We start from the raw sequence: 26,884 nt of genomic DNA, 5'->3' as shown, positions 1-26,884 counted from the left end.
TCATCTTCAATTTCAAGCAACTGTTTTGTTCCTTATGGAATAACTTGGATTCTTTTTTCATGAACCTTGAGAAGGTAGGTCAATGTCAATCAATGACTTTTGAAAAGCAAAGTAAGACTTCAGAAATGTGTTAATTTAAGACAAAATGCAGTTTCATGTAAGTCAAGCTCAGGCATGAAATGGCTTTGCTTTTATATACCTCTCACAGATCAAGGACCTGCCAAGAAAGGACGTAGTGTATTTTTTTAAATAAAAAAAATTCCAGTGTGTAACTGAGGTTTAGGTCACAAGTATTGCCTTCAGTCTATTAATGAGATGTTATCTATACCAGAGATCCTGCCCTGTTCTGTGCTGGTATCATGACTGGTATGCCACCCATTCGTTGAAGATTTGCATGACTAACAGCATAGGAGAGCGTGTGCTGTGAAGCTGTTTTACGACCAAGTGAGCCATTGCATCTTGCTAGGTTTTGTGAAGATGGAGATAAACTTGTAGAAATGACCATTGCCCTTGGTGTGGTGTGGGGGCTTCCATTTGTATACAGTGGTCGGTTCTGTGGTTGACTGGACGTTGTCGTAATTGAGTGGCGCGTGTGTCCATTATAACGACTGAACGAATTTGACTCATAGGTGGGCTTCTTGTTGTGCCAGTAGTGGGCATTGTATGTGTTTGCTGATGCAAGGGTAACATTTTCAGAGGAACCAGCTGGATGGAAACCTTTGGTGGATGATGATGGTGGAATGTCATCTTCCCTGAAGAAAAGAATATTGATTTTTTTAAAAATCAGAATCGTTAACCACCTACTGATTCAGTTTATGTAAATAATGTAACTGATGATTTTCCAGGAATTAAAATGCAAAACTTGATCAATTACATGGAATTAAATACAATAAACTAAATAGATTATTGCACTGGTCACATGCTCAAGATGAACACAGACTCCCCATTGGGGTATGCCACTTGTTCTCTATATATTTTGTTTGTACCATAGGTATCAATAAATGACATTAAAACTGCAATATGGTGAAGACTGTTAACCTTCTTTATGACATCACTGTGAAACTAAGGGCTGGATTTTGTGCAGCCGGTGAGGCTCCCGTGCCAGGCTAAAAAGGCGGGCGAACCCCCTTTAAAGACAGAGATCCTGCCTCCGAGAGCTGCCGGCCAATCACAGGGCCAGCAGCTCAGCAGTGCCACTGGGAGCGGTGACCATTGCCCGTACTGTAGAGGCTTGGACCCTGGACCTCAGGTAAGTGAGGAAGGGTTGCCAGGGCCAGTCTGGGAAGCCCCGGCGAACGAGGGTGGGCGTGAAGTACAGGGAGTGGGGGAGGGACGGGGGGGGGGGAGGGGGGTCCACGGAGGTGGAGGTTTTGCCTGCAGGGCCCTCCATGGACCCACCCCACGCACCACCAAGACCACAGGGAGGGCACCTCTTATTAAAAGGCAACCCCTGTCGCTGGTTAAATCCCAGCAGTGCGGGGGGAGGTGGGTGGCAGGGATGAAGCCCTTACATGGCTGTCAAAAGGCCACGTATGGGCCTCATTTGGCCTGTGGGTGGGAAGGCCATTGTTGGCCTATTCCGCCCCTGACAAAATAGCTTGGGGATGAGGTAGTGACAAGCCCTCTGCCCCCCACTTCATATCACGATTCTATGCGCCCCATTCCCCCACCCCCAACCTCTGTCCCCATCTCGGGGGGGGGGGGGGGGGTGGGTGCATAAAATCCAGCCCTAATATGGCATATGTAAAGTATTATCCCACAGATTTCTCAGTTCCACAGGAATCCAACCATGCACGAAAGCAAGAATTATGTATTTTATTCATGAATATTACAAACAGTAACCTGGTTCCTGCCCATTATATATAATTCTAACTAAAAAAAAGCATTGTGTATTTCAAAATAAACCAATAGAACCACAGAACCATAGAAAAATTATGGCACAGAAGGAGGCCATTCAGCCCATCATGTCTGCGCCAGCTGAAAAAAAACTAGCTGCCCAAGCTAATACCACCTTCCATCAATGTTTCAACAAAAAATCTAAAATCTTTTAAATTAATTCCAGTGTTTTGATAGTTATGCTAGTATTCTAAAGATTTAGAACAGATCTTGAAGTAAATTATCCCAGTATCTTCTGCAGGGTTGCCTAGCAACTTTGAAATCAAAGTAGCTTCAGCACTCCCATCAGTTTGGCCTAGTTTCAAACCAACATATAAGTAGTGAGCACAATCTTCTGATCATTTGTTTCACTCTTTTCCTAACAATCAGACATTTATGAAGTTGCTTCCACCATCAAGACATCCTGGGAAACTCCAATGAGTCAGTGGATAAAAGCACAGCATAATAAATATAGTGTTGAACCTGCTCTGCACTAAGTACATATCCATAGCAGTGTGACTCAGTAGGGAAACTCAGTGAGAATCAAACATGTCTCTGCACTGTGAATGCATTGATGTTCCCACCAAACCATCCTCACGCAAAATATTTCACCTGGTCAGTGAAACCTTGCATATTAAAATTGGCTTTTTAAAAGAAATCTTGTTACATTTAATACGCCTAATACAAACAGATTGTATAACTAATCAGGCAGCCTGCAAAAAAAATAACCCCAAGGTCCAAAGAGCTCTTGTACATCATCCATTATTCCATAATCCATCAATCCTTATCACATAAATTTTGTACATTTTTTCTGAAATCATTATTAGGATATGAGATTTTAGCTTAAAAGATGACAAATGTAACTGCGATAGCCTTCAGAATGAAAATTACATTTATTCATTTAACCCAATAAATCAAGTGTTCTGCACAATAAAAATGTGCATTTCCATAAATTTTCTTCTGCAGAACTTAATAGAAAACAGTACATTTTGGTGAAACTTGCATTGATTCCAATCAGAGTATCACATTTTACAATCAAACTTCTTGCAATCACTAATAGTTGAATGAAAAAAGTACAGTAAAAAATGAAATCCATATATGCTGTGCAAATAAAAATCTTGCGTCCAGCACATATCTGTAACACTTCAGATGTCATGACTTTACACAATGGCTGTTCCCGTGCAGGTTCAATAAACTTTTACACCCCCAGATCCTTCCAAGCTACCAAGATGATAAATGCAAAATGAGTCAATCATCTGTCCAAAGATGTAACAAAAGCCTTTGTCTGCAAGTGACAACACATTCATCACTCCACCTGCAGAAACAAGGCTGCAGCTTGGCAAAGGACAGAAAGTTTTGAGGTGCTGGGTTCCCAAGAGTACAGGGATAGTAGATATCACAACATTTTTTTTTCTCATTCACAGGACATGGAGCTGCTGGCAACGCCGCTGCAGTCTATGTGGTGAAGGAGCTCCCACAGTGCTGTCAGGGAGCAAGTTCCAGGATTTTGACCCAGCAATGATGAAGTTATGGGGATATATTTCCAAGTCAGGATGGTGTGAGACTTGGAAGGGAACTTGGAGGTGCTGGGCTTCCCACATGCCTGCTGCCTTTGTCCTTCTAGGTGGTAGAGGGCAGGGCTTTGGAAGGTGGCATCAAAGAAGCTTTGGCAAAAGCGACAGAGCATCTTGTAGATGCTACACACTTCAGAAACATGGTATACACTGCAGACACAGGGCTGGATTTAATGCCCTTCCCCACCCCGGGATGGGCTAGAAGGCAGGTGTGACCAGAGAATTGCAACAGGAAGTGTGGTGGGTGGAGGCCCCATCGCATTCCGATCACACCTCGATAAAGTCAAGGCGAGAAAGGCCGAAGATGGCCTTCCCACCCAGAGGCCAATTGAGGCCTTTAAGTGGCCAATCACTAGCCACTCAAGGGCATCTTCTTGCCACTGCTGGAATTAAGCCACACAGGTAGGTTGCCTCGTTTTACTGGGCGACCTCCCCACGGGCTTTGCGGGGAGGGCCTCCTCCGTGGGCAATCACCCCAACTCCCACTCCCCTGGCAAACACCCCCTCCCTATCCCCCAACATCGCCAGGGCCTGCTGGACTGGCTCCAGTGACCCCACCAAACATGCCTCCTGTCCCGGCTACCAGATTTCAGCCTGCTCCCAGGCCTCCTGTAGTGTCGGTAGTGGCCACTGCTCTCAGTGGCACTGCTTATGCCTCTGATTAGCTGGCAGCTTTTGGAGGCAGGATCCCCATCTTTAATGGGACGAGGATTTTGGCATTAGGCACTTAAGTGCCTGAGCACCACTGAGTCATGCAGGGGTTGGCGGGGGTGCTCCAAAAGGTCAAGGCAGGGTTCCCCTCGCCTTTTCAGCACAGAACCAGGAGCCCCACTCGTGCGACTAAATGCAGCCCATTGTGTGCCAGTGGTGGAGGGAGTGAAAGTTTAAGGGGGTGGATGGGGTGCTGATCAAATGGGCTGCTTTGTCCTGGATGGTGTTGGAGCTGCACTCATCCAGGCAAGTGGTGAGTATTCCATCATACTCCTGACTTGTGCCTTGTAAGTGGTGGAAAGGCGTTCCGGAGTTAGGAGGTGAGTCAATTGCCATAGAATACCTAGTCCCTGATCTGCTCTTTTAGCCATAGTATTTATGTGGTTGGTTTGGTTAAGTTTCTGGTCAATGGTGTCCCCCAGGATGTTGATGATGGTAATACCATTGAATGTCAAGGGGAGGTGGTTAGACCCTCTCCTGATGGAAATGGTCATTGCTCAGCACATGTGTGGTACAAATGTTACTTGCTACATATTAGCATAAGCCCAGATGTCGTCCAGGACTAGCTTTGTGCGAGCAAGAACAGCTTTGTTATCTGAGGAATTGCGAACGGGACGGAACACTGTGCGGGAACTAATGATTATTAGCAACTATCCCCACTTCGGGCCATATGATGGACGGAAGGTCACGATGAAGCAGCTGAAGATGGTTAGGTCTCAGACACTGCCTTGAGGAACTCATGCAGCGATGTCCTGGGGCTGAGATGATTGGCCTCCAACAACCACAACTTTAGAGACTGCTGCTGCCCTCCTGACAGGCAGAGTGCTGCTGCTGCCCTCTGAGAAAGATGCTCTGAAGTCCTGAACAGACTACTCCTCATCATATCCACCTCCTGCAGCATTATGTTCATTATGTCAGTTATTAAGCAGGCAGGCAGATGCTGCCCACTGTCATTTGCTAACAGATTCCACTTTCTGTCTCCACATTATATGAACAGACGAATTAGGAGCAGGAGTAGGCCACTCGAACCCTCGAGCCAGTTCCGCCATTCAATAAGTTCATGGCTGAACTGATTACTCCACATTTCCATCTACCCCCGATTCCCTTCCACCCACTTGCTTATCAAGAATCTATCTACCTCTGCCTTAAAAATATTCAAAGACTCTGCTTCCACTGCCTTTTGAGGAAGAGAATTCCAAAGACTCACGACCCTCTGAGAGAAAAAATTTCTCCTCATCTCTGTCTTAAATGGGCGACCCCTTATTTTTAAAACAGTGATCCCTAGTTCTATCTTCTCCCACAAGGAGAAACATCCTTTCCACATCCACCCTGTCAAGACCCCTCAGGACCTTATATGTTTCAATCAAGTCGCCTCTTACTCTTCTAAATTCCAGCAGATACAAGCCTAGCCTGTCCAATCTTCCCTCGTAAAACAGGTGACCCATTCCAGGTATTAGTATGGTATGTTTAGGGGATTCACTGTCAGATTCAATCTGTGTTCCTTTAAAACTGGGAGGTGCTGCCTACTTAATGTTTGCAGTTTTCAAACCAGAATACAACTCCACCTCTATTTTTGTCCTTGGTTTCTTTAAAGAAATATTCCCTTCTCTGTACTGCCTCCAATGCATTTATATCCTTCCTTAAATAAGGAAACCAGTACACAGTACTACAGATGTGCTCTCACCAATGCCCTGAAGCATAATCTCCCTACTTTTGTATTCAATTCCCCTCGCGATAAACAATAACACTCCATTAGCTTTCCTAATTACATTGTCCCTGCAGACGAACCTTTTGCGATTCATGCACGAGGACACCCAGATCCCTCTGCATCTCAGAGCTCTGCAATCTCTCAGCATTTAGATAATATGCTTCTTTTTTTATTCTTCCTGCCAAAGTGGACAATTTCCCACTTTCCCACTTTCCCACATTATACTCCATTTGCCAGGTCTTTGCCCACTCACTTAACCTATCTATATTCCTTTGTAGCCTCCTTATGTCCGCTTCACAAGTTACTTTCCTACCTATCTTTGTGTCATCATCAAATTTAGCAACCATACCTTCGGTCCCTTCATCTAAGTCATTTATATAAGCCCGAGTCCTGTGGCACACCACTCGTTACACTTGCCAATCAGAAAATTACCCATTTATGCCTACTGTTTCCTGTTAGCTAACCAATCTTCTATCCATGCCAAAATGTTACCCCCTACACCATGAGCTTTTATTTTCTACAATAACCTTTGATGTGGCACCTTATCAAATGCCTTTTGGAAATTTAAGTACAATACATCCGCCAGTTCCCCTTTATTCACAGCACATGTAACTCCCTCAAAGAACTCCAATAAATTGGTTAAACATGATTTCCTTTGACAAAACCATGTTGACTCTGCCTGATTACCTTGATTTTTTCTAAATGCCCTGCTAGAATATCTTTAATAGCAGCTTCTAACATTTTCCCCAAGACTGTTGTTAAGCTAACTGGCCTGTAGTTTCCTGCTTCCTGTCTCCTTCCCTTTTTGAATAAAGGAGTTACATTCACTATTTTCCAATCTAAAAGGAACCTTCCCCAAATCTAGGGAATTTTGGAAAATTAAAACTAACACATCAACTATCTCACTAGCCACTTCTAGTAACACCATGGGATTAAGTCCATCAGGACCCGGGGTCGTCAGCCTGCAGCTCCAACAATTTGTTAAGTACCACTTCCCTGGTGATTGTAATTTTCTTGAGCTCCTCCCTCCCTTCCATTTCCTGACTTGCAGATAATACTGGGATGTTATTTGTATCCTCAATAGTAAAGACCAAAGCAAAATATCCGTACAATTCATCTGCCATCTCCTTATTATCCATTATTAATTCCCCAGACTCACTTTTTATAGGACCATCGCTCACTTCGTTAACTCTTTTCATTTTTAAATATCTATAAAAACTCTTACTATCCGTCTTTATATTTCTAGCTAGCTTTCTCCCGTACTCTAATTTTACCTTATCAATCTTTTTGTCCTTCTTTGCTGGTTTTGTATTCTGTCCAATCTTCTGACCTGCCTTCCATCTTTGCGCAATTATCGGCCTTTTTTTTAAGTTTGATACTATCTTTAACTGTTTCAGTTAACCACAGATGGCAGGTCCCTTGGAATTTTTCTTTCTCGTTGAAATGTATCTATTCTGTGTATTCTGAAATATCCCCTTAAATGTCTGCCATTGCATCTCTATTGACCTATGATTATGTTTCCTTTCACCTCACTTGTGCCAATCTCACGGCTCCCCAACTTTGGTAAATATTTGAAATTCAATTTGAAGCTTTCGAAAGGCTGAAATAATGCATACCCTCTATGCAATCTTTAACTCCAAAGTTTATGCATGTTCCTTGAAAGGTCGGCTGCTGGCCAGATTTTGTGCATACCTCATTAGCTACTAGCACATGACCGACATTGTGCTGGAAGCTTATGCTAATTATTCAGACCCCATAAAATGGGGTACACTCACATCAGTGCACTACGGCAGCTTGGGCCAGTTCTCAGAACAGATTTTGATAGATCACAAAGTTGAGGCTATTCTAAAGCGAAGGTCAATACACATGTAATACAAAAACCTGTTGCTTTACTTTTTTAAAAAAATCCTATTCTAATGATGCGTCTGAAAGAGATTCTGAAGAAAATGGAAAGCAACAGGAAATGTCCTTTCATGCCTTATGGGAGGCATAAATTGATTGCCAGGGAGGTACAACCAGTTATTTTAAATCACATCATATTGAACATAGAGCAAAAGAAAGAACATTTTTATGGCACCTTTAATGATTTCAGGACATCCAAAAACATTTCACAGCCAATTAAATGCTTTTGATCTGTAGCCGCTGTTGTAATATAGAAAACATGGCAGCAAATGTTCACACAGCAAGGTCTCACAAGCAACAGTGTGATAATAACCATATTACCTGTTCTGACGATATTATTTGAGGGATAAATATTGACCAGGACACCTTTGGTGAACTCCCATGCCCTTCTTTGAAATAGTGCCATTAGATCTTTTACATCCAACTGAGGGGGCAGATGGGGCTTCAGCTGAACGACTCATCTGAAAGGTGGCAAATTCAACAGTGCAACACTCCATGATTACTGAATTGGAGCATTAACCTAGATTTTGTCCTCAAGTCTCTGGAATGGGGCTGATTCTGAGGCAAAAGTGTTACCAACTGAGCCATTGCGGATACCCAATAAATGCTTCTGCAGTTCTGAGAGGGTTTACGAACTGCTACCGTCTGTGCAAAACCCCTTAAGTACTGAGGGAATGCTGCATTGTCAGAGGTGCCATCTTTTGGATGAAACATGAAATTGTGGATCCATTTGCTGTTCAGTTGGATGTAGAACAAAAATCCAATGGTGCTGTTCAAAAAGGAACAGAAGTGTTCTTCTGGAATCATAGCCAACATTTATTCCACAACCAACATCACCAAAACACTGGTTAACTGGTCATTATCTCACTGCAATGTCTGAGACCTGACTAGGTTCAAATTCGCTGCCACATTTGCCTACACAGTAGTGACTGTGCTTCAAAAGTAATTCATTAGCTGTGAAAAGTTTTGAGATGTCCCAAGGATGTGAAAAGTGCTGTATAAATGCAAATTCTATTTTTCTTAATGTCGTGAAGTACTAACCGGATCTCATTGGGAATATCTTCCTCTTCATATTTTTTTTTGCTCCTCCAGTGGAATAGAATGACAACAATAGAAAGGATGCAGAGCAAAAGTGCCAGGATACCTGTTACCACAGCTCCAATTATGATTCCAACATTCTGGAGTTGTGCTGTTGAAGCAAAAGAAATCAAGAGAATTTTAGCTTCTTTTGTCTCCCTGCATCCATTTTTTTTTAAACAGTATTTTCTCCTACTTGTTAGGTACTCTTCATAAAATGCATCACTCTCCAAATGATAGGCAGGTGACTTGCTGATAGGCATCTGATGCTTTCTAACCAAATGCTCTGAAATTTACTTGCTCTTTCTTTTCTGAAGTACCAAACCTCTGGTTGGGACCTTTCCTGATGTACTTACTGAAATGGGTATTTATGGGATTTGAACCTGCATGCAGTATACTAATACAACATAGAACACGCTGGCCCAAGAGTGCAATGACATCTTTAACTTCTATGAATCATTTCACAACAAATATTTTGGGCTATACTGACAAAGTATTTGATGATAAATAAGCTTTTGCTCACTGTATTGTTGTGACTTCCATTTGCAGGTTGTAGGTTTGTAGCTTGTTCTGCAGCACTACTCGGAAAGAAGTTCTCAAGATAGTGGCAATTGTACACATTTTACAGCAGGACTAAAGCCTGAGTGTGGATCTGCTCTGCCTTAACTCAGTTGCAAGTGTGGCAAAATAAACATGTTTACACACATTAACAGGGCTTCCACTGCACTTTCAGCAGAGTTACAACAGTGGAGTGGGAGCAACTCCGAGGATTCCAGGCACAAATAATTTGTGCTAAATATGGTCATGTTAAAATTTTGAAGCGTCACAAATGATTTTTCTGCTTTTTGGTCCAGATAGTCTTCCTGTAAGTGTACAGACAATTCGAACGGACAGGTTTTTGTGCCATATTTTTATCATCAGTGGATATAGTTGACCTAGAATGGCTCCACCTGAATGGGTTTCCGAGGCCAAACTTAGTCTGCTAGAAACCACTTCACAAAAATTTGAGCCATTTTTGTAAATTGGAACTTGAACTGGAAAGTGTGGCAGTTCACAAATGTCGCGCTCACAAAAAGTGCAGCGATGAAATACAGAACCAAACTGAAGAGTTATAAAAAATTGACTTTTCCTTCAAAAAAAAATGGACAACGCATTGCAAAATGACCACCAAAGGTCAGGCTGACTGGGCTGTATATTCATACTGTCTCACTGTCTGTTAAGGACAAAAGGATACATTCCAAGCTAAGAGGTGTCAATTACACCCACCCTGAAACCATCAAGAGACATTCCTGAATTGAATGAGTTATTTTGAAACAAAGGTGGTGCGAAATAGCCACATCCTGAGCCATTATGTGGTTAAAACAAGGGAGGGGGAACCTTGCGTCTCCTCACAGAGGCTAATGTGAGAGATTCACTTTAAAAGGTGCCTTGAGCAACAAAAGGGGGAGTCTTTTCAGGACAAGACAAGAGACAAGAGCCCTCAGCTCTCACAGTACAGCAACAAAAAAAACATTTTGAATTCCACCAAGGTTGAGAGAGACAGAGAGAGAAAGAGAGAGAGACTGATTCTAGCCAATACAGTTGAATGCTGCTGAGACAAGTTGGGAGCTAGCTATAGTAGAGACAAGAGAGTGCCTTTGCAAATATGCATGTTCTACAAGTGAGAACTGACCCAAGACTCCAGCACCATCTTCAACCCAAAGAGAACAAACAGCAGACTGCAACAGCCGAACTAATACCAGACAACCAGCAAACAGGCCTGCAACTTTAAAAATTCACCTTCCGAGGAGGATCCTACAGGTTATTCCTGAAACAACAGACTTTTACAACCTAAACTCTGAACACCTCTTACCCTGTACTTTTCTATCTTCTTTTGAGAATGCGTGTGAGAGCGAATGTATGCATGAGTGGTGTTGCGATCATTTCAGGATTTGTTCAAAATATTTAGTTTTTTTTTTAACCTGCAAGAAAACCTGATATTCTTCTGTTTATATGGCAAATAAAACACAAAAGGTTAAGATGCTAGTAACCACAACTCTTGCTATCGTCAGTTGGGAGGTGAACAGTGGAAACAAGCCATGCCATCATCCACTTGGCTGTAACATAAACAACACTATAAACTGAGAAGTGCCACCCTTGGTGCAGTGGTACTCGTTGATAGGTCATGGGTACAAGTCCCAAAGGCTTGAGTATATAATCTCGCGAGCACTTCAGTGCAGTATTGAGACAGTACTGCACTGTTGGAGGTGGCGCCTTGTGGACAAGGCATTAAACCACATTAAATTAAAAATTAAATCTGCTCTATCAGATCCCACAACACTTTTGAAGGACAGCAAGGGACAGCTCCTAGTGTCCTAACCAACATTTATCTCTTAACCAACATGTAAAACAGATTACCTGATCATTTATCTCAATGCTGTTCATGGATTCTTGCAGTGAGCAACTTAGCTACTGCTTTTCCTACATTACAACAGTGACTACACTTCAAAAGGACTTTGTTGGCTGAAAGGCACTTTGGACCATCCTGAGGTCATGAATGTTGCTTTATAAATGCAAGTCTTTCTTTCTTGTTTTCACTATTCACTTAATCCCCGGTCCCTCTTTATACCACACCATGGTTGCCCATAGCTTTTCAGGATTCAATTTTTTTCCCTGTCAACTTTCTAGCAAACAATGTATCTGGGAAGCAGTGCCTTCTGGTAGTTTCACAGCAGCATGACTGGAATAAAAATAGTCCTTAATATTTCACAATATTTCTAGAAATTGTAATGTGTAAAATCTGCAAAACATCTGTCTGGGAGAGACAACTTATAGAGATCTGTAATTACTATTTGTATAATACTGCAAATATAGTTTGCTGCAGAAACCTTATTGGAATCCCCTCCTCTACCCTCATATTAGCATGACATTTCCATTTCTCACATTAGCCAGCCTCAATGTCTCTGTGAGATTGCCTCATTAGTGTCAATTAGTGCCGAAGTATTGGAAGGTCTGTGCTATGGACCTGCATCCCCAGAGAACTGGGTTGTTATTGCCTGAACTAATTTCATTTAGAACCATTAACAACCATGAAAGAGAGGTGACTTTCATCCCAGCAGTCTGGCTTGGACTGGCATACATCACACAGTCCCTTCACCAATAATATATTTTAAAGATCAGCTTGAATGAGGAGAAGACAATGAATAATAAAGAGCAGAGGCTTATAACATAGGATTTTTAAAATGATAAATATTTTTGATGTGTTCCCAAGCATGTTGTTTACATATTAATGTTAACAATAATGTTAATAGTCCAGATCTCTATCCACTTTAATACATATACATGCTAATTAAGGCACCATATACACATAATATTAATCTTTACTTTTTTTAAGCAGTTTCACAATGGTAGCATCTAACTTAATACCGTTTCCCCACTCAGTCTGCATGTTTTCATCTGAGTTTATCTCAAATGTGTAACAATAAGACATTTTAAAATGAAGGAGGTAGAACTTTTCAATACATTTAATTGAACTGAAAAGACTTATTAGCAATTTAAATACAGCAACTGGTGTCCCCTAATGGCCCAACTGCAATTTCCCAGCAGAAGATTCCAGAGTCAATCCCCAATTTATGCTAACTTAATTTATCTCAGCCAGGTAGCAAGAGGTGTGCTAATATACCATTATTCCTACTCCTAGTCACTATCCAGTGAATCATACTGATAAGTACATGAATATGATCACTGGGTGAAAAAAGATGGGCTCAACTACCATACAGCCTTAGATCAAATAGTATGTCAAAACATACATAACGGATGGCCATTAAGGCAAGGTACTGAAGAATATCTAGTGCCTATGAAACTGTAACCCAGAATAAGTCAGTTCCTTCAACAGAGGGAGAGGAGAAAATTAGAGGGTCACAAATAATAGGAAGCCAGTTTATGATTACAAGAAACATTAAACAAACCACATATTTCTATAAAACCGTTGCAAGACTGTACTTAAATCTCTCCCTAACACACAAGCTCCTCAAAAAATATATCAGAAGTGCTAGCTTCACTCTTTCCTTTGATTCATAAGGTTGTGGACTAAGATTCCACATCAGGATGTCAGCACATAGTCTAAGCTGACTCTCCAATGCAATAGTGTAATGTAAGAGCAAATGAGCCATTAAACTGACTACTTGCTCAGATGGATGTTAAAGCTATAACGAGAAGATGGTAGAATTAGTATTGCAGACTTATCATTTCAAATATGACAAGGGCCTTACTCATCTTATGTATAATGTACTTAATTTTCACTCCAAATAACACCTGAGCCAAGGTCAAGACGAGAGTGAATCTCATAAGGAAAGTGGCAGGTACCACCTGGGGCAGCAGAGCCAACACACTACTTCACTCACCCTGGTCTATCCAACAGCAGAGTACTGCTGCTCAACCTGGCTCAGGAGCCGCCACACAAACAGGCAGATATCCATTTCCGGGAAATCATGAGGATTATTTCTGGAACGTTGAGACCGACACAGCTCAAGTGGCTTCCTGAGCAAACACACATTGAACCTCCCAATATCCACAGGGAAAACATTTTTCTCAAAGAATACCATCGGCTGACAGCTAACGAAGCACCCCCAGTGATACAGGACCTCAAAAAACCTGCACACACTCACATGAAATCTCATAGCCCCTACTGGAATACACTCCACACCCTACAAATCGACCCGCACCTCCTGGTTGACTAACATCACCAACTGCAACCCGAGTGGTGAAGTCCCAGGTTTCAACCTCCCAAAGGAAATCTGGACAACCCTCAACGACTTGAGGACGGGCCAGGGAAGATGGGGCTGCTTGCTCCCCAAATGGAGCATGAGGACCAGCTCAAATTGTGACTGTGGTCATCCAAGTAAGACCATCACCCATATATTGAACTCTTGCCCTGAGAGATCCATTCCAGGTGACATCACAACCATTCACATTGCATCAGCTGAAATCAGTGAATGGATTGCTAACTTTGATATTGAATTATAACTGCTTCCCCAGCCATATGAATCCATATACATACCCTCAAAAATATTGCTGTATAATAGCATAGGTTATTATTAAGATAATTGTTTATAAAATTCTGTTAGATTCATAAAGTGGATATTTTTATGATAAATATGTCACCTTAAATATTCATTTGATGGACTTAACTCTTTGCTTAATCTACATTGAGTCCGAATTGTTTCAATGGCTGGATGGCTAATATCTGCAAATGCTGTAGAGTGCAAAATCCGAGTTGCTATTAAGGAATGTAATGTATTAAAAACCTGAGGCAGGTCAAACTGAATTCTGCACTTGGAGGAAGAAAATCATACAATGAATTTTCCACGAAAAGCCAGTGTACTTACGTGCAACGACCTGTAGGTCAATGGCACAGGTACTGGATCCAATTGCATTAGAAGCTGTACATTGGTACAAACCATTTGTAGCAGTGCTGATATTCCGGAGAACCAATGTTCCCTGCATCTGATCTGAAATAATACATTGAACATTTATGGAATGCACAATAATTTGTTGATTTGTAAAGACCATTGTTGAAGAGCTCTAAAATATATCACCTCAACGACAAGACAGTGTTGACCTTGCTCCTACTCGGGCACTTATTAGCTTTTCGCTGAAGGCCACATTCACACTTAATGATTACGACAGTTGAAAGGAAAACCATGTAAAGGTAAAGCCCATCTCCCCCAACCACAGGCCACCCAAGTTACTATATAGATGTTTCTAATAACAAGAATAAAAAAAAGGCAAGTATTGGAAATTTAAAAGAACAGGGGCAGCACAGTGGTTAGCACCGCAGCCTCACAGCTCCAGCGACCCGGGTTCAATTCTGGGTACTGCCTGTGTGGAGTTTGCAAGTTCTCCCTGTGTCTGCGTGGGTTTCCTCCGGGTGCTCCGATTTCCTCCCACAGCCAAAAGACTTGCAGGTTGATAGGTAAATTGGCCATTATAAATTGCCCCTAGTATAGGTAGGTGGTAGGGGAATATAGGGACAGGTGAGGATGTGGTAGGAATATGGGATTAGTGTAGGATTAGTATAAATGGATGGTTAATGGTCGGCACACACTGGGTGGGCCGAAGGGCCTGTTTCAGTGCTGTATCTCTAAATCTAAATCTAAATCTAAGGCTGAATGGAAAGAGCAGCTTTATGTCCATTTGTAATGAGAAATGATGGAGTCACATTTCAGGTAGACATACCTTAACCAGAAATTTTCTTGGAGCTGCTCCCAGTCCACCACCAACATTTCACCAGAAGTGCAGTAGAAACTGTTACAACCAGACCTGCATTTCTAAAAGACACGGGTCCAACTTATGAATGCAAATGAGGTGGCAAGGATTATCCTGATTATCAGTTTTCTCATGCAGCCAATGCCCATGAAGGAAGAATGTAAGGACACTCCATAAACTCGATGCTGGACATGCACAAGGACCCTTCCTCAGACTAAAAGAGCCCAAAAGACAAGTTAAAACTTTCTTACTAATTATCCATTGACTCTGGTACTTGGGGCCTTTGCGCTGCTGCACTCTAGTTCCCAAGGTTGGCAATAAGGAACACTGCTGCAGGATGGCCAGACTTCACTCCCCTTTTTTGTCAGCCATGCCCTGCCAATGGACAGACCTGCATTCAGGCTATGTTAATTGCCTGCATTGGAAAATCGCAACACACTGGGACCAGGACCTGATGTGATATTCTGTTCAATAATGCTCTTGTAAAGTGCCTGGGAATGTTTTACTACGTTGAAGGTGTTATATAACTGCAAGCTACCATCATTGTAGATAGGCGCACCGCACTTTGAATACAATACTCCTGTCCAGTGTCAGGGTGGGATGGGGGTAGGGGCTGCCAGGACAATTGGCCACAAACAAGCTAACTGTCCATGTTCTATGTGGATGTCAGTGTTTGGACTCTGTTGCTGGCTGAAATTTTACATCCCCGCAGGAGGACCAGCTCAAATTGTGGCATCACAGCCATTCACACTGCATCAGTTGAAATCAGTGAATGGATTACTAACGTTGATATCGAACTATAGCTGCTTCCTCAGTCTTATGAATATATATATTATATATATATCCCCTCAAAAATATTGCTGTATAATAGCATGTTATTGTTAAGATAATTGTTTATAAAATTCTGTTAGATTCATAAAGTGGATATTTTTATGATAAATATGTCACCTTAAATATTCATTTGATGGACTTAACTCTTTGCTTAATCTACATTGAATCTGAATTGTTTTAATGGCTGACTGAGTGAGGGGTGAGGGAGTGCCATTCCTGTCACCTTCCTGCCCCCGCTGCAGTTTTATCAGCAGCTGGGGAGGTGACAAGCAGCCCACCCCAGGCCAATTAAGGCCCTTAAGTTGCCAATTAATTGTCACTTAAGGGCCTCCTCCCGCCGCCACCGATATATTAGCATCAGTGGCAGGCAGTTCAGTAGCTCAGAAGGTTGTCCTGTCAAATCTGGTGGCCTCCTTGCAGGCTGTGGGGTTGCTCTCCTGATCGGTCGCCCTGTGCCTGAGAGGGTCCGCCCCCCCCGCGGTGCAGGCTGTCCTCACTGGCGAGAACCCCCCACCCTGCCTCGCCAGGGCCCAGCTGATTGGGTCCTAGCCAGGGACACACACTTAACCTGCATCTTGGGACCTCGTTCATGTTGCCAGTCTTGGATGGGTGCAGTCCCAGTAGTAGCCACAGCTTCCAATGATGCTGCTGGGATTGAACAGCTGCCCACCCACTGATTGGTCAGCAGCTCCTGAAGGTAGGACTTTCTGCCTCAGAGGGACGGAAGTCCCACCCGAGGCTAATTAAAGGCCTTGGCCATGTAATATTATGTTGTGGCTTCCAGGTCTAGCGGAGGCAGGCTCGCTACAGACTTTTTTGGCTGGTGGGCAGGTCCTCGGGCCTGACTTAAAATTCCTGCCTCTCTGTTTGAGAGAGTTTAAGCTGCCTCCACTGGCACTCCCACAGAGTTATCCCACCACCCACCATAGTTCAGTTTAAGTGTGCTCTTGCTGGAAGCAAAAATCAGGCTTGTATTTCCTCTACAACGTGGCTGTAGGCAAGACACAAGCTACACTTCTGAAACACATTATTGGTTGACTAAATCCACCATTTTTCTGAGGTTTTTTTTTGCAGATCTTCAGCCTAAATTATAGCGGAGGTTTGAAGACCACCCCCCACCCTGCAGAAATTTATCCCCTTAGCATCAGGTCTTAAGAACTTCATCGTGCAAGTCAATGGCTGTTAGCTTGCAGTATCCATCAGACCTTAATTCTGTGATTTGTGACAGTCCACCGAGCCAAAATTATGTGAAAGAATGGCAACTAGACAATGGCTCCCAAGAGACCTTTTGAGGAACTGATGAACGCTGTCCCCACCATTCCTATCATCCCTAAGAAACCCCGATTGAATGCAGATACAAAAAGACACAACACTCAACAGAATTAGCATTAGACACATCATAAGTACACTAAGCAATGATTACATGGCTTGGACGGACAAGGCGGGGAAGGGGGTGGGGTGGGGTGAGGGGAGATTCCAGCTGTATGCCCAGCAATCATTTCCAAATTTATTGACATCTGCTATGTGTTGTATAACTTTACAATAAAAAAGGAGAGTCACCATGCAGCAGGAGAATGAGTAAGCCCAAGCCCAACTATTGCCAGGGCAGTGAATGCTCAGGAAGAAGTGAGCAAAGTCATGGACAACTCTTGCAAAATAACCCCATAGGCTTGTAATTCTGCTCCTGCAGAATCACTCATGCACAAGTTTTCACCATTCAGTAGCAAAATAAACAATCTTTCCCCCCTGCCACATTTTCATCTGCTTTACCTTATGTACAATGCTGTCACTACCTTAATATTGCCCTTCTCAAAGAAACTCTGGGCTAAAGTGAAATAAAGTGCAATTATTTTATTTATTTAAGAATGGAATCATATGTGTCACTCCGGTGCTTCACTTTTGTGACTCTGCATAGTGTATGTCTTTAAGAATCTAAATTGCTGCTCTTCAAGATACTACAGTAATGAGGGCAGAAGTGCGGTAGCAGGCTGACATTTCATCACTGTGGCCTCATATCCCTTCAGATGCTGGCAAAATGCCTAATACTGTGCTGGCTGTCAACCCCTGTCCTCAAACTGGCAATTCTTCAGTCCAATGACAGGATTGGCTGGATAAACTAACGTGCCATTGTCTTCAGAGTCAGCTGCCACATTTGCTCCTCTTTCTGTTATTTATTCGTTCAAAAGTTATGAGCGTTGCTGGCAAAGCTAGCATTTATTGCCCATCCCTAATTGTCCTTGAAAAGGTGATGAGCTGCCTTCTTGAATCGCTGCAGTCTGTGTGGTGTAGGTACACCCACAGGGCTGTTAGGGAGGGAATTCCAGGATTTTGACCAAGTGACAGTGAAGGAATGACAACGTACTTCCAAGTCAGCATGATGTGTGACTTGGAGAGGAACATGGTGGTGCTCCCATTGCGCTTGTTGCCCTTGTACTTCGAGGTGGCAGAGGTCAGTGATTTGGGAGATGCTATTGAGAAAACCTTGGCAAATTGCTGCAGTGCATCTTGTAGATGGTACACACTGCAGTCACATTACACCAATGAAGGAGGAAGTGAATGCTATAAGGACTGGATGGGATGTCGATCAAGTGGGTGCTTTATTCTGGGTGGTGTTGAGCTTCTGAATATTGTTGGAGCTGCACTCATCCAAGAAAGTCACACTCTTGACTTGTACTTTTTAGGTGGTGGAAAAGCTTTAGAGGGTCACTCGCTGCAGTATTCCCAGCCTCTGGCCTGCTTTTATAGCCACAGTATTTATACGGCTGGTCCAGTTAAGTTTCTGGTCAAAGGTTACCCCCTGGACATTGATGGTGGGGAAATTTGTTGATGGTAACGCCATTGAAAGTCATGAGCAGGTGGTTTAAGACTTTCCTGTTGGAAATGGTCTTTGCTTAGCACTTGTGTGGCACGAATGCTACTTGCTGTTGCAACACAAGCCTGAATGCAGTCTAGGTCTTGCTGCATGTGGGCACAGGCTACTTCATTATCTGAGGAATTGTGAATGGGACTGAACACTGTGCAATCATAAACAATCATCCTGACTTCTGCCCTCTTGGGAGGGAAGCTCATTTCTGAAGCAGCTGAAGATGGTTGGCCCAAGACACTGCCCTGTAGAACTCCTGCAGCAATATCCTGGGGCTGAGATGATTGGCTTCCAACAACCACAACCATCTTCCTGCCATGCCCCAAATGCTGGGGATTCCTTCAGGATGGTCTGTGTGGGAGCAAATTGTCAATATCTGAAGTCCAACAAGCCAACTTGTCCAATTAAGAACAGAGATGGTCATGGCATTGTCATGCATGCCATGGTAACCTCAAGGGATGTGAATCCATGTGCCATTATTGCACAAGTCAGGACTGCACTTCTACAGCTTATCCAACAATTTTGCAAAGTCTGGTGCACATTTGCAAAAGATGTGTGAAGCCTTTTGCTTGTTCAACAACTCCCTTCTATAGGTAGGTCCATGAGGTACCAATTCATGCTTTGCATAACTGAGTACCATCTGTGATGGGCTCTGTAGACAGCTGGTTCCTGATCCATTGCTGTCACCTCCTCTTGCTCCTCCTCACTTGTAGTATACAGTTCACCCAGTGTTTCTTCCAGAGAATCATTCTCTAAGTCACCCAGGATGCATCTATCTGAGATTCTGCTTGCACCATGTGGTATGCTGTGAAGGGTCTAAGTCTTCAGAAGCATTAGAACCTAACCCTTCATCCTGGGAAGCACCTATAGAAAAAAAGGTACAAGTGTCACAATGGCATCAGGTCAGATACAAATATAGTGTGACATACTGTTGTGCTGCAAAGTAAATCAGCATCTTCATAACTGAGTGGGACAAAAAGACTAACAAAAGAAGGATATTTGCTGAACACTTGCATCAAGTTCCCATGTCCTTCCTCCCCCACTCCATCACTGGTTTCTGGCTCAAAACTTTGGAGAAGCAGGTAAGGCATTCAAAGGTCCACCTCTAGTTCAGGTTTTCTCCTGAAAGTTATGTACAGCCTTCTCCTGTAAGCATAGGTAAAACAAACAGACACTGGAATCTGAAAGAGCAGAGACAGCCATCCTTTTTCAGAGTCTGCATCCCTTCTTATGTGGGTTCAATATAATGCATCAAGAATGTAGCTTCTGGTAGCACTGTTGGTTAGAGACACTTATGTGTAAAATTAGAAGTTATTTCAGTGCCACCCATAAAATGTGCCTTGAAGCAAGGGGGCATGGAAGCATGCATGAAAAATCTGGAAGGGTACCTTGATACAGTCAATTTTTTTTATTGTTATTCTTTCATGGGATGTGTGCGTCAGCATTTGTTGTCCATCCCTAACTGCCCTTGACAACTGAGTTGCTTGCCAAGCCATTTCAGGCGGCAGTTAAGAGTCAACCACATTGCTGTGGGTCTGGCATCACATGTAGGCCAGACCAGGTAAGGACGGCAGATATCCTTCCCTAATCGGATGAAGTTAAGAATAAAGTGTTTCTGGTATGCATGATCCAGCCCAATATTAGAAATCTTACTTATCTTTGCATTCCTGGACTAAGCATTGGGACAGGTGTAGATTAACATCATAGCCAACAGCAGTTTTATTAAGTGTGGTCTATTGTCATATTATTAATGCAGTGTTTAAATATTCAATGGACCTATTATTCTTGCATTTTACTACACATTTGTGTTTTAATGGATCTTGGGCGAAGGGAGGTGGTTGTACTGTGGGCCCAGAGCCCCAAGAATTCTTAATCCAGCTATGCATCTGAAGCTTATTACAGGTAGTTTTGAGTGGCTAACCGCAAAAAAAAATTAGCAATTTCAGTCTAACACGCCTCCCGATTCCTGGGCATAATCAGCCAAACGCAAGTGAAGGAATGCTATGTATACTTAGCTGCTTAAGTTACATGAAGCCTGTGCCCCATTGTACTTCCAGTAACATAACCTGTTTCAACATGTCATTGGTTTATATTTGGAACTATTTTTGAAACCATGTCAGCTTTTTGAATGTTTTGCTAGATTCCAAAGTTGACACGTACGTTGATGGAAACTAGCACAGGCAATGAGATGAAACGGACTCCGCAAAACTGTGGCCAATCAAATGATAAGGAAACTTTGGGCTGAATTTTCACGGCCCATTGGAGGCGAGCCAGGAAGCATCAGAATATTGGGTCGGAATGCATTAGGAGGGACACTTGACATCTTCATGTCAGAACCGGATATTGCAAAGGGTGGCCAGCATGATGGGAGAACCTCGCGTTTACACATGCCAGGCAGATAATTAAGCCTGTTTAAAAGGCAATTAACTTCAATTTTATTGGGGTCTTTGGCTTTTTCTAGAAGTGCATGTAAACTACAGGGCTTCAGAGCCTCGCCGGGTATAAGGAGGAGGAGAGCGAGCGGGAGGTCCACTTTGGCTCCAAACGGCAGCCATTGAGAGCACTAAAGTGCCTTAGGAGGGAGGGTGGAACAGTGCGGGCACTGGCATAGTCAGTGGGGAGGAAGGTAAAAAGTGTCAGAGCTACAGGGGCATACCACCAGAGTGGTGTATCACTGCAGGCACTTTTGTGGGTAAAGCATAGGTGGAAAGAGATCCTGGAGACTGAGTGAATCTACATGCCATGGGTCTCATTTACTCAGGTTCCTCCATTGAGAAGCACCACCAGAAAGGCAGACAGCTGCACCCATAGGCAGTGGGGCAGCAGCAACCAAAGGGACAACAGGAGCACCAGCCTCAGCGGGGCAGAAGAGAAAGGCGCAGAGGGACTTGCAATCAACCTCCTTTGTGGAGAAAAGGTTAACCAGCTGAGAGGGTCGACTGTCCGAGGCTCAGCTACCTTCAGATGTCAGAGCAGCCGTGTGGCCGAAGGATGCGCCTCTCCAGGGAGGCCGTCACAGAGCAGTGCGCCATGATGGAGGACGAGCAGAGCCCCATGGGAAGCGGTGGCCACCCAATGCCAGTGGCACTGAAAGTCACCATGGCACTGAACATTTCCACCTCAGGATAATTTCATGGATCTTCTGGAGATATGTGTGGGATCTCCCATTCTGCAACATTGCTGCATCAGGTAGGCCACCAATGCCATCTTCAAGAGGGCCAGCCAATAGGTGCGCTTTCGTACTGATCTAGACAGTCAGGCTAAGAGGGCCAGGGGGTTCAGGGCAATCGCTGGATTCCCCCAGGTGCAGAGTGTCATCGACTGCATACATGTGGCCATTAAGGCTCCCACGGACCAGCCTGCAACCTTCATCAACAGGAAGGGCTTCCATTCACTCAATGTATAACTGGCCTGCGACCACCGCAAGCACTTCCTGCAAGTCTGTGCTTGGTTCCCAGGATGCCTACATACTGTAGCAGTTCCAGGTGCCCAACCTTTTAGGATCCCTGCGTGCTTTCAAGGAAGAATACTGGGTGATGAGGGCTAACCATTGAATACATGCCTACTAACACCTGTGAGGAACCTCAGCACTGCTGCAGAGAAGAGGTACAACACCTGCCATGTCACAACTCGAACAACCATCAAGCAGGCCATTGGCTTTCTGAAGATGCGGCTCAGATGCCTAGACAGATCTGGTGGAGCCCTTCAGTATGCTCCAGCAAGGGTCTCGTGCATCATGGTGGTTTGCTGTGCCCTCCACAACCTGCTGCTACAAAGGGGAGAGCAATTAAACAATGAGGATATCAAGGGGCACAATGTCTCCTCCAATGATGAGGAGAAGGAAGAAGACGACGAGCGGGCTTAGGATGCTAAGGAACCCCAGGGGCCACAGGCAAGGTGCCATGAGAGATGCGCAAGGAATGCTTGGGACACACTAATACAGACACGGTTCACATGATCCTTACTAACAGATACATGCAAACCTTCTTCCGCCCTGTTGCCACTTCCTTCATTGACCCTGCCATTTACCTGCATCCAAAATGACATTACACTGCAACATGGGGAATGCCTCGACCTCATGCGGTGTGCACCCACCCATAAAACTCTTTGACATAGCTTGGGTGCTCCTGAAGTCCCAGCAGCCCACAAGAAATGCAAGGAGCCCTCAAGTCTTGCCACATCAGACATTTAATGGTGGTACAAAAAATTGCAAGACTCCAAACAAAAAAGTAACCTGCGAACCCTGAGTACATCTAGGTACTCTTCTTAAATCTCTTCAGTGTCCTTCAAGTGATGTTCCCCCTGTGCTGAGGTGAACGCAGGTTGCTGTCCTTGCTGCTGTGGGATGACCTTGGCCTGGAGGACCCCAGCACACTGAAGGCCTCCTCTGTCGCCGCAGTGAGTAAGGCGCTGGTGTCGCTGACAGAGGTGTTGCTGTTCATGCCAGGAGTGCCCAGAGAGGAGCCCCTAGATGCATCAGGCAGCTGCTCCTCTGCCCTTTCAAGGCACACCTGTACCTCAACTCACCTGAGGAGAGCGAGGACCTGGCGTTGAGTTCAGACACCTTATGCACCACCCACCCTCCCCACAAACCCCCAACCACTCGTCAAGCCATTGCTGCACAAAGGTCATGAAGTTGGGGATGGCATGCTGGTCCTCACACATCTCCAGCTCCACTGAGTGGTATGCTGGATATGGCTCTCCGTGAGGGTGGGCAATCTTGATGGAAGAAGCCACACCGGAGACAAAGTAGTACTCATGGCCTGGACGGACTCCTCAATCATCTGTGCCAGGGTTTTTGCAAAGCCTCTGGAAGCTCCACCAATGTTCCCTCACCTCATGCTGCAGCTCTAGCATCTGCTGCTTTGCTGATGACTCCTGAGGCATGTCACCAGCCTAAGGTTCAGCATCACTGGACCCTCCAACACTCCTCAGAGCATCAGCAGCCTTGGCTGTCACAGCCTCAAAGCCTTGGTCAGCAGCTTGGGTGTGTCTGTTGTGTGCTCACTAGACTGTGATCCCAGAGCTACTCATGAACAGATACCCACCAACGTGAGAGTATCTGTGCTGGTGGAAAGTGCGGGAGAACTATGTGACAGTGCATTCTCTGAGACTCCCTCCTCCTCCTGAGAGGTGGATGGCTGTCCCCCAGTGTCTCACGCTGTCTGCTCTTCTCTTTGACCTGTATGAGAGAGAGAAGATTAATTAGAGGATTATACGCATTCCATCACGTTCTCAGTGCACTCCGAGTGGGGAGCTCCATGTGACCTGTGGTGGACACATGATCACTATGCCTTATGTTGGCCACCTGAATGTCCATGATGGTGCCAAGTGAATGCCTCCTGCAAGCGGCCATTCAGAAGCCACACTGCTGGAATCAACCATGACAGGCTGGGACCATTCATGGATAAACTGCCATGTTTGCAACAGCCAATGTTGCTGCCTGACCCCATTGCCAGGGACTCGGTTGGCATTCCTTTTCTAAACAACTCATCTTTACACTTTGCCACATGAATGCCCATAAACATAGCAAAGTGTGGTGCACCTACCTTGGCCAATCGTATGAAGTCATTCACCCGTAGTGGCACTGCATCCAGGTGCTAGGAATGAGCCCACAGTTGCTGACCCCCCTCTGCAATCTTGCTTGCTTAGTCTGGCAGGCAGGTCTCCCTCTCCTGTCCAGGGGAAAGAGGACCTCTCACCTTGCTCGAGCAGCCAGGAGGAGAACCTGCAGGCATGCAGTGCCAAACCACCGGGTCACCTGAGATCTTGCCTCTGCTATTGCTGAATGGACCTACATTATATGGTCTCCCTCTCAACCTTCTTTGCTGCTGGAACTATTCACAAGAGTCCTGTCAGCCCTTTAAAGATGGTGCCAGCACTCCCAGCGGCATGACCTCACACTGCCAAAGGCGCCTCACTGGACATCTCCTCCACCTGCCAGCAGTTAATTGACCAGCCCACACCCCCAAACCAAACGGCAGCACCTCCGGCTTCCAGTCGCTTGGCAGGAGCACGGGCATCACCGAAAAATTCAGCCCTTTATTTTAAAACTTTATAATCTTTGACCAAGGCTGTGTATAAGGAGGAGGAAGGTTTCATGCTGGCTGTGGGTGGTAGTTTGATGATTGGCGATCTGTTTAATCAAATATTTGCATTTTACAACTATTTTAAAGTAAAATATATGCTGGATGAGTTTAGCTGTAATCAGATGACTATGAAAGTGATGGACCCGACGTGGATCCACAGCTAATTGTGAACCGTACATTAATACTGTCCGTGTCACAATACCACATCTACTTACAAGGTATTCTGCATCAGAAGGAGCACCAAGTTCTGATATTTTGGTGGATTTTGCTTCATTTCTTCACCTAGCGGCATATTATCTAAATCTGCAGAAATGTAAAGTCTAAAACTAAATAAATATTTTTAAAATAAAATTCTTCCGGAAAGTATCAAAACAAAACTCAATGAAGGACTAAGCCTTTCAAGAGATGTTTTATCATCGGTACTTCTTTTCTGCCAGTTTTTGATTCCTTTCATTTTGAACAGGTTTATTTAAACAGTGAAGGCTGATAATACCATCAGAAACCTCAGGGGAGTTTCATGCATCATGAAGCTGAAGTGACATTATATGAAGTAATTTACCCACAGTGATTTTTGTCCTTTTGACCGTGTGTATTAATTCAGCCTTTTTTGCACCATCAGGTTTAGCAACTGTTCCAAGTCAGCTCCTTGATGAGGCTATCAACTCTTCATTTAAATAAAAACCAATAGACAGAAAAAATAAGTTAAAGTTATTTAATTTTAGGAAGGCTGCCGTTGGTGCTATTATTCTTCTGTCCCCAGCTGCTTTCCTGGACTGGGCAGGATTTTGAGATTTGGGTCGGAACCCTGATGTTGGAGTTAAATGGGGATCCTGACCCCGCACTGTGTCGGGAGCAATCAACCTACCTCGATTTTGCCTGAATTGGCCAATTAATGGCCAGAGGGAATGCTCGCATCCAATTAAGGATGGTGGGTGAGCTGTCAAAGCTGGAGGACCAATAAGAGGCCCTCCAGCATGGAAGGAGCTGCAGGAAGAGGGGGGGATACCTTCATCTTGAGGCACCCTCTCAACAATTCTAAAGCTTTTGCAGTAAAAGAAATGGCTACAGCTGCCGGGCCAACATTGTGGAGGGTGGCCCGCGGCTGCAGCTGTGGCCAGGTAGACGGTGGGTGGAGGGGCCTCAAAGTCTACCTGGAGTGCTGGCTCCCGATCTGCTGGCGGGAGGCCCTTTCCAGGCAGTTGCCGTGCTGCTGATACCTCGGGGGGCCCCGCAAACTGACTGGATAATTCCAGTCGACCTCTGATCCATTGCCTTAATTGGCTATTTAATTCGCTTAATAAGCTCCATCTGCCTCCGATCCGGCCGCCAGCAAAATGGCCAGGGGGCATGATGGTGTCAGCAACCCGGCGTGAAATGATGTGCCTGCCTGTCTCTGTTCTCAGCCCATATTGGGGTGAAAATCCTGCCCAATGGGTGGACAACTTAGTTCTAGGCTTCTGTTAATGTGTTTGGAAGCTGGTCACTAGTAGCAACTGCCTTTTCTATGAGATACCAATTATCCTATATTAGGGCGGCACAGTGGCTCAGTGGTTAGCACCGCAGCCTCACAGCTCCAGCGACCCGGGTTCAAATCTGGGTACTGCCTGTGTGGAGTTTGCAAGTTCTCCCTGTGTCTGCGTGGGTTTTCTCCGGGTGCTCCGGTTTCCTCCCACAGCCAAAAGACTTGCAGGTTGATAGGTAAACTGGCCATTATAAACTGCCCCTAATATAGGTAGGTGGCAGGGGAATAGAGGGACAGGTGAGGATGTGGTAGGAATGTAGGATTAGTGTAGGATTAGTATAAATGGGTGGTTAATGGTCGGCACAGACTCGGTGGGTCGAAGGGCCTGTTTCAGTGCTGTATCTCTAAATCTAAATCTTAAGCACCTGCCTGAACTGAGATGGTGGAGATCTGCACCTTAGCAGAATTGAACCCGAGTCGTATTGCTTCATGGCAGCATATGTAAGCAAGACTCAAGTGAGACTAGAATTCCAGTGAATTTTTGTA

At 44.4% G+C, this 26,884-nt stretch overlaps 1 protein-coding gene across 1 annotated transcript in view; it reads right to left on the bottom strand.

Moving 5' to 3' along the window:
- Positions 1-322: 322 nt before the first annotated feature.
- The window catches only part of LOC137374122 (immunoglobulin superfamily member 11-like), a 319,944-nt gene continuing 293,382 nt past the window's right edge, over positions 323-26,884 (bottom strand). The window contains 3 exon segments of the mRNA XM_068039887.1: positions 323-752; positions 8,812-8,959; positions 14,214-14,336. Of these exon segments, the coding sequence (XP_067895988.1) occupies positions 323-752; positions 8,812-8,959; positions 14,214-14,336 (701 nt within the window).

Source organism: Heterodontus francisci, chromosome 10, assembly GCF_036365525.1.
Source record: "Heterodontus francisci isolate sHetFra1 chromosome 10, sHetFra1.hap1, whole genome shotgun sequence".
In the NCBI taxonomy this organism is placed as follows: Eukaryota; Metazoa; Chordata; class Chondrichthyes; order Heterodontiformes; family Heterodontidae; genus Heterodontus; species Heterodontus francisci.
This window is presented reverse-complemented; position numbering and strand designations above follow the sequence as displayed.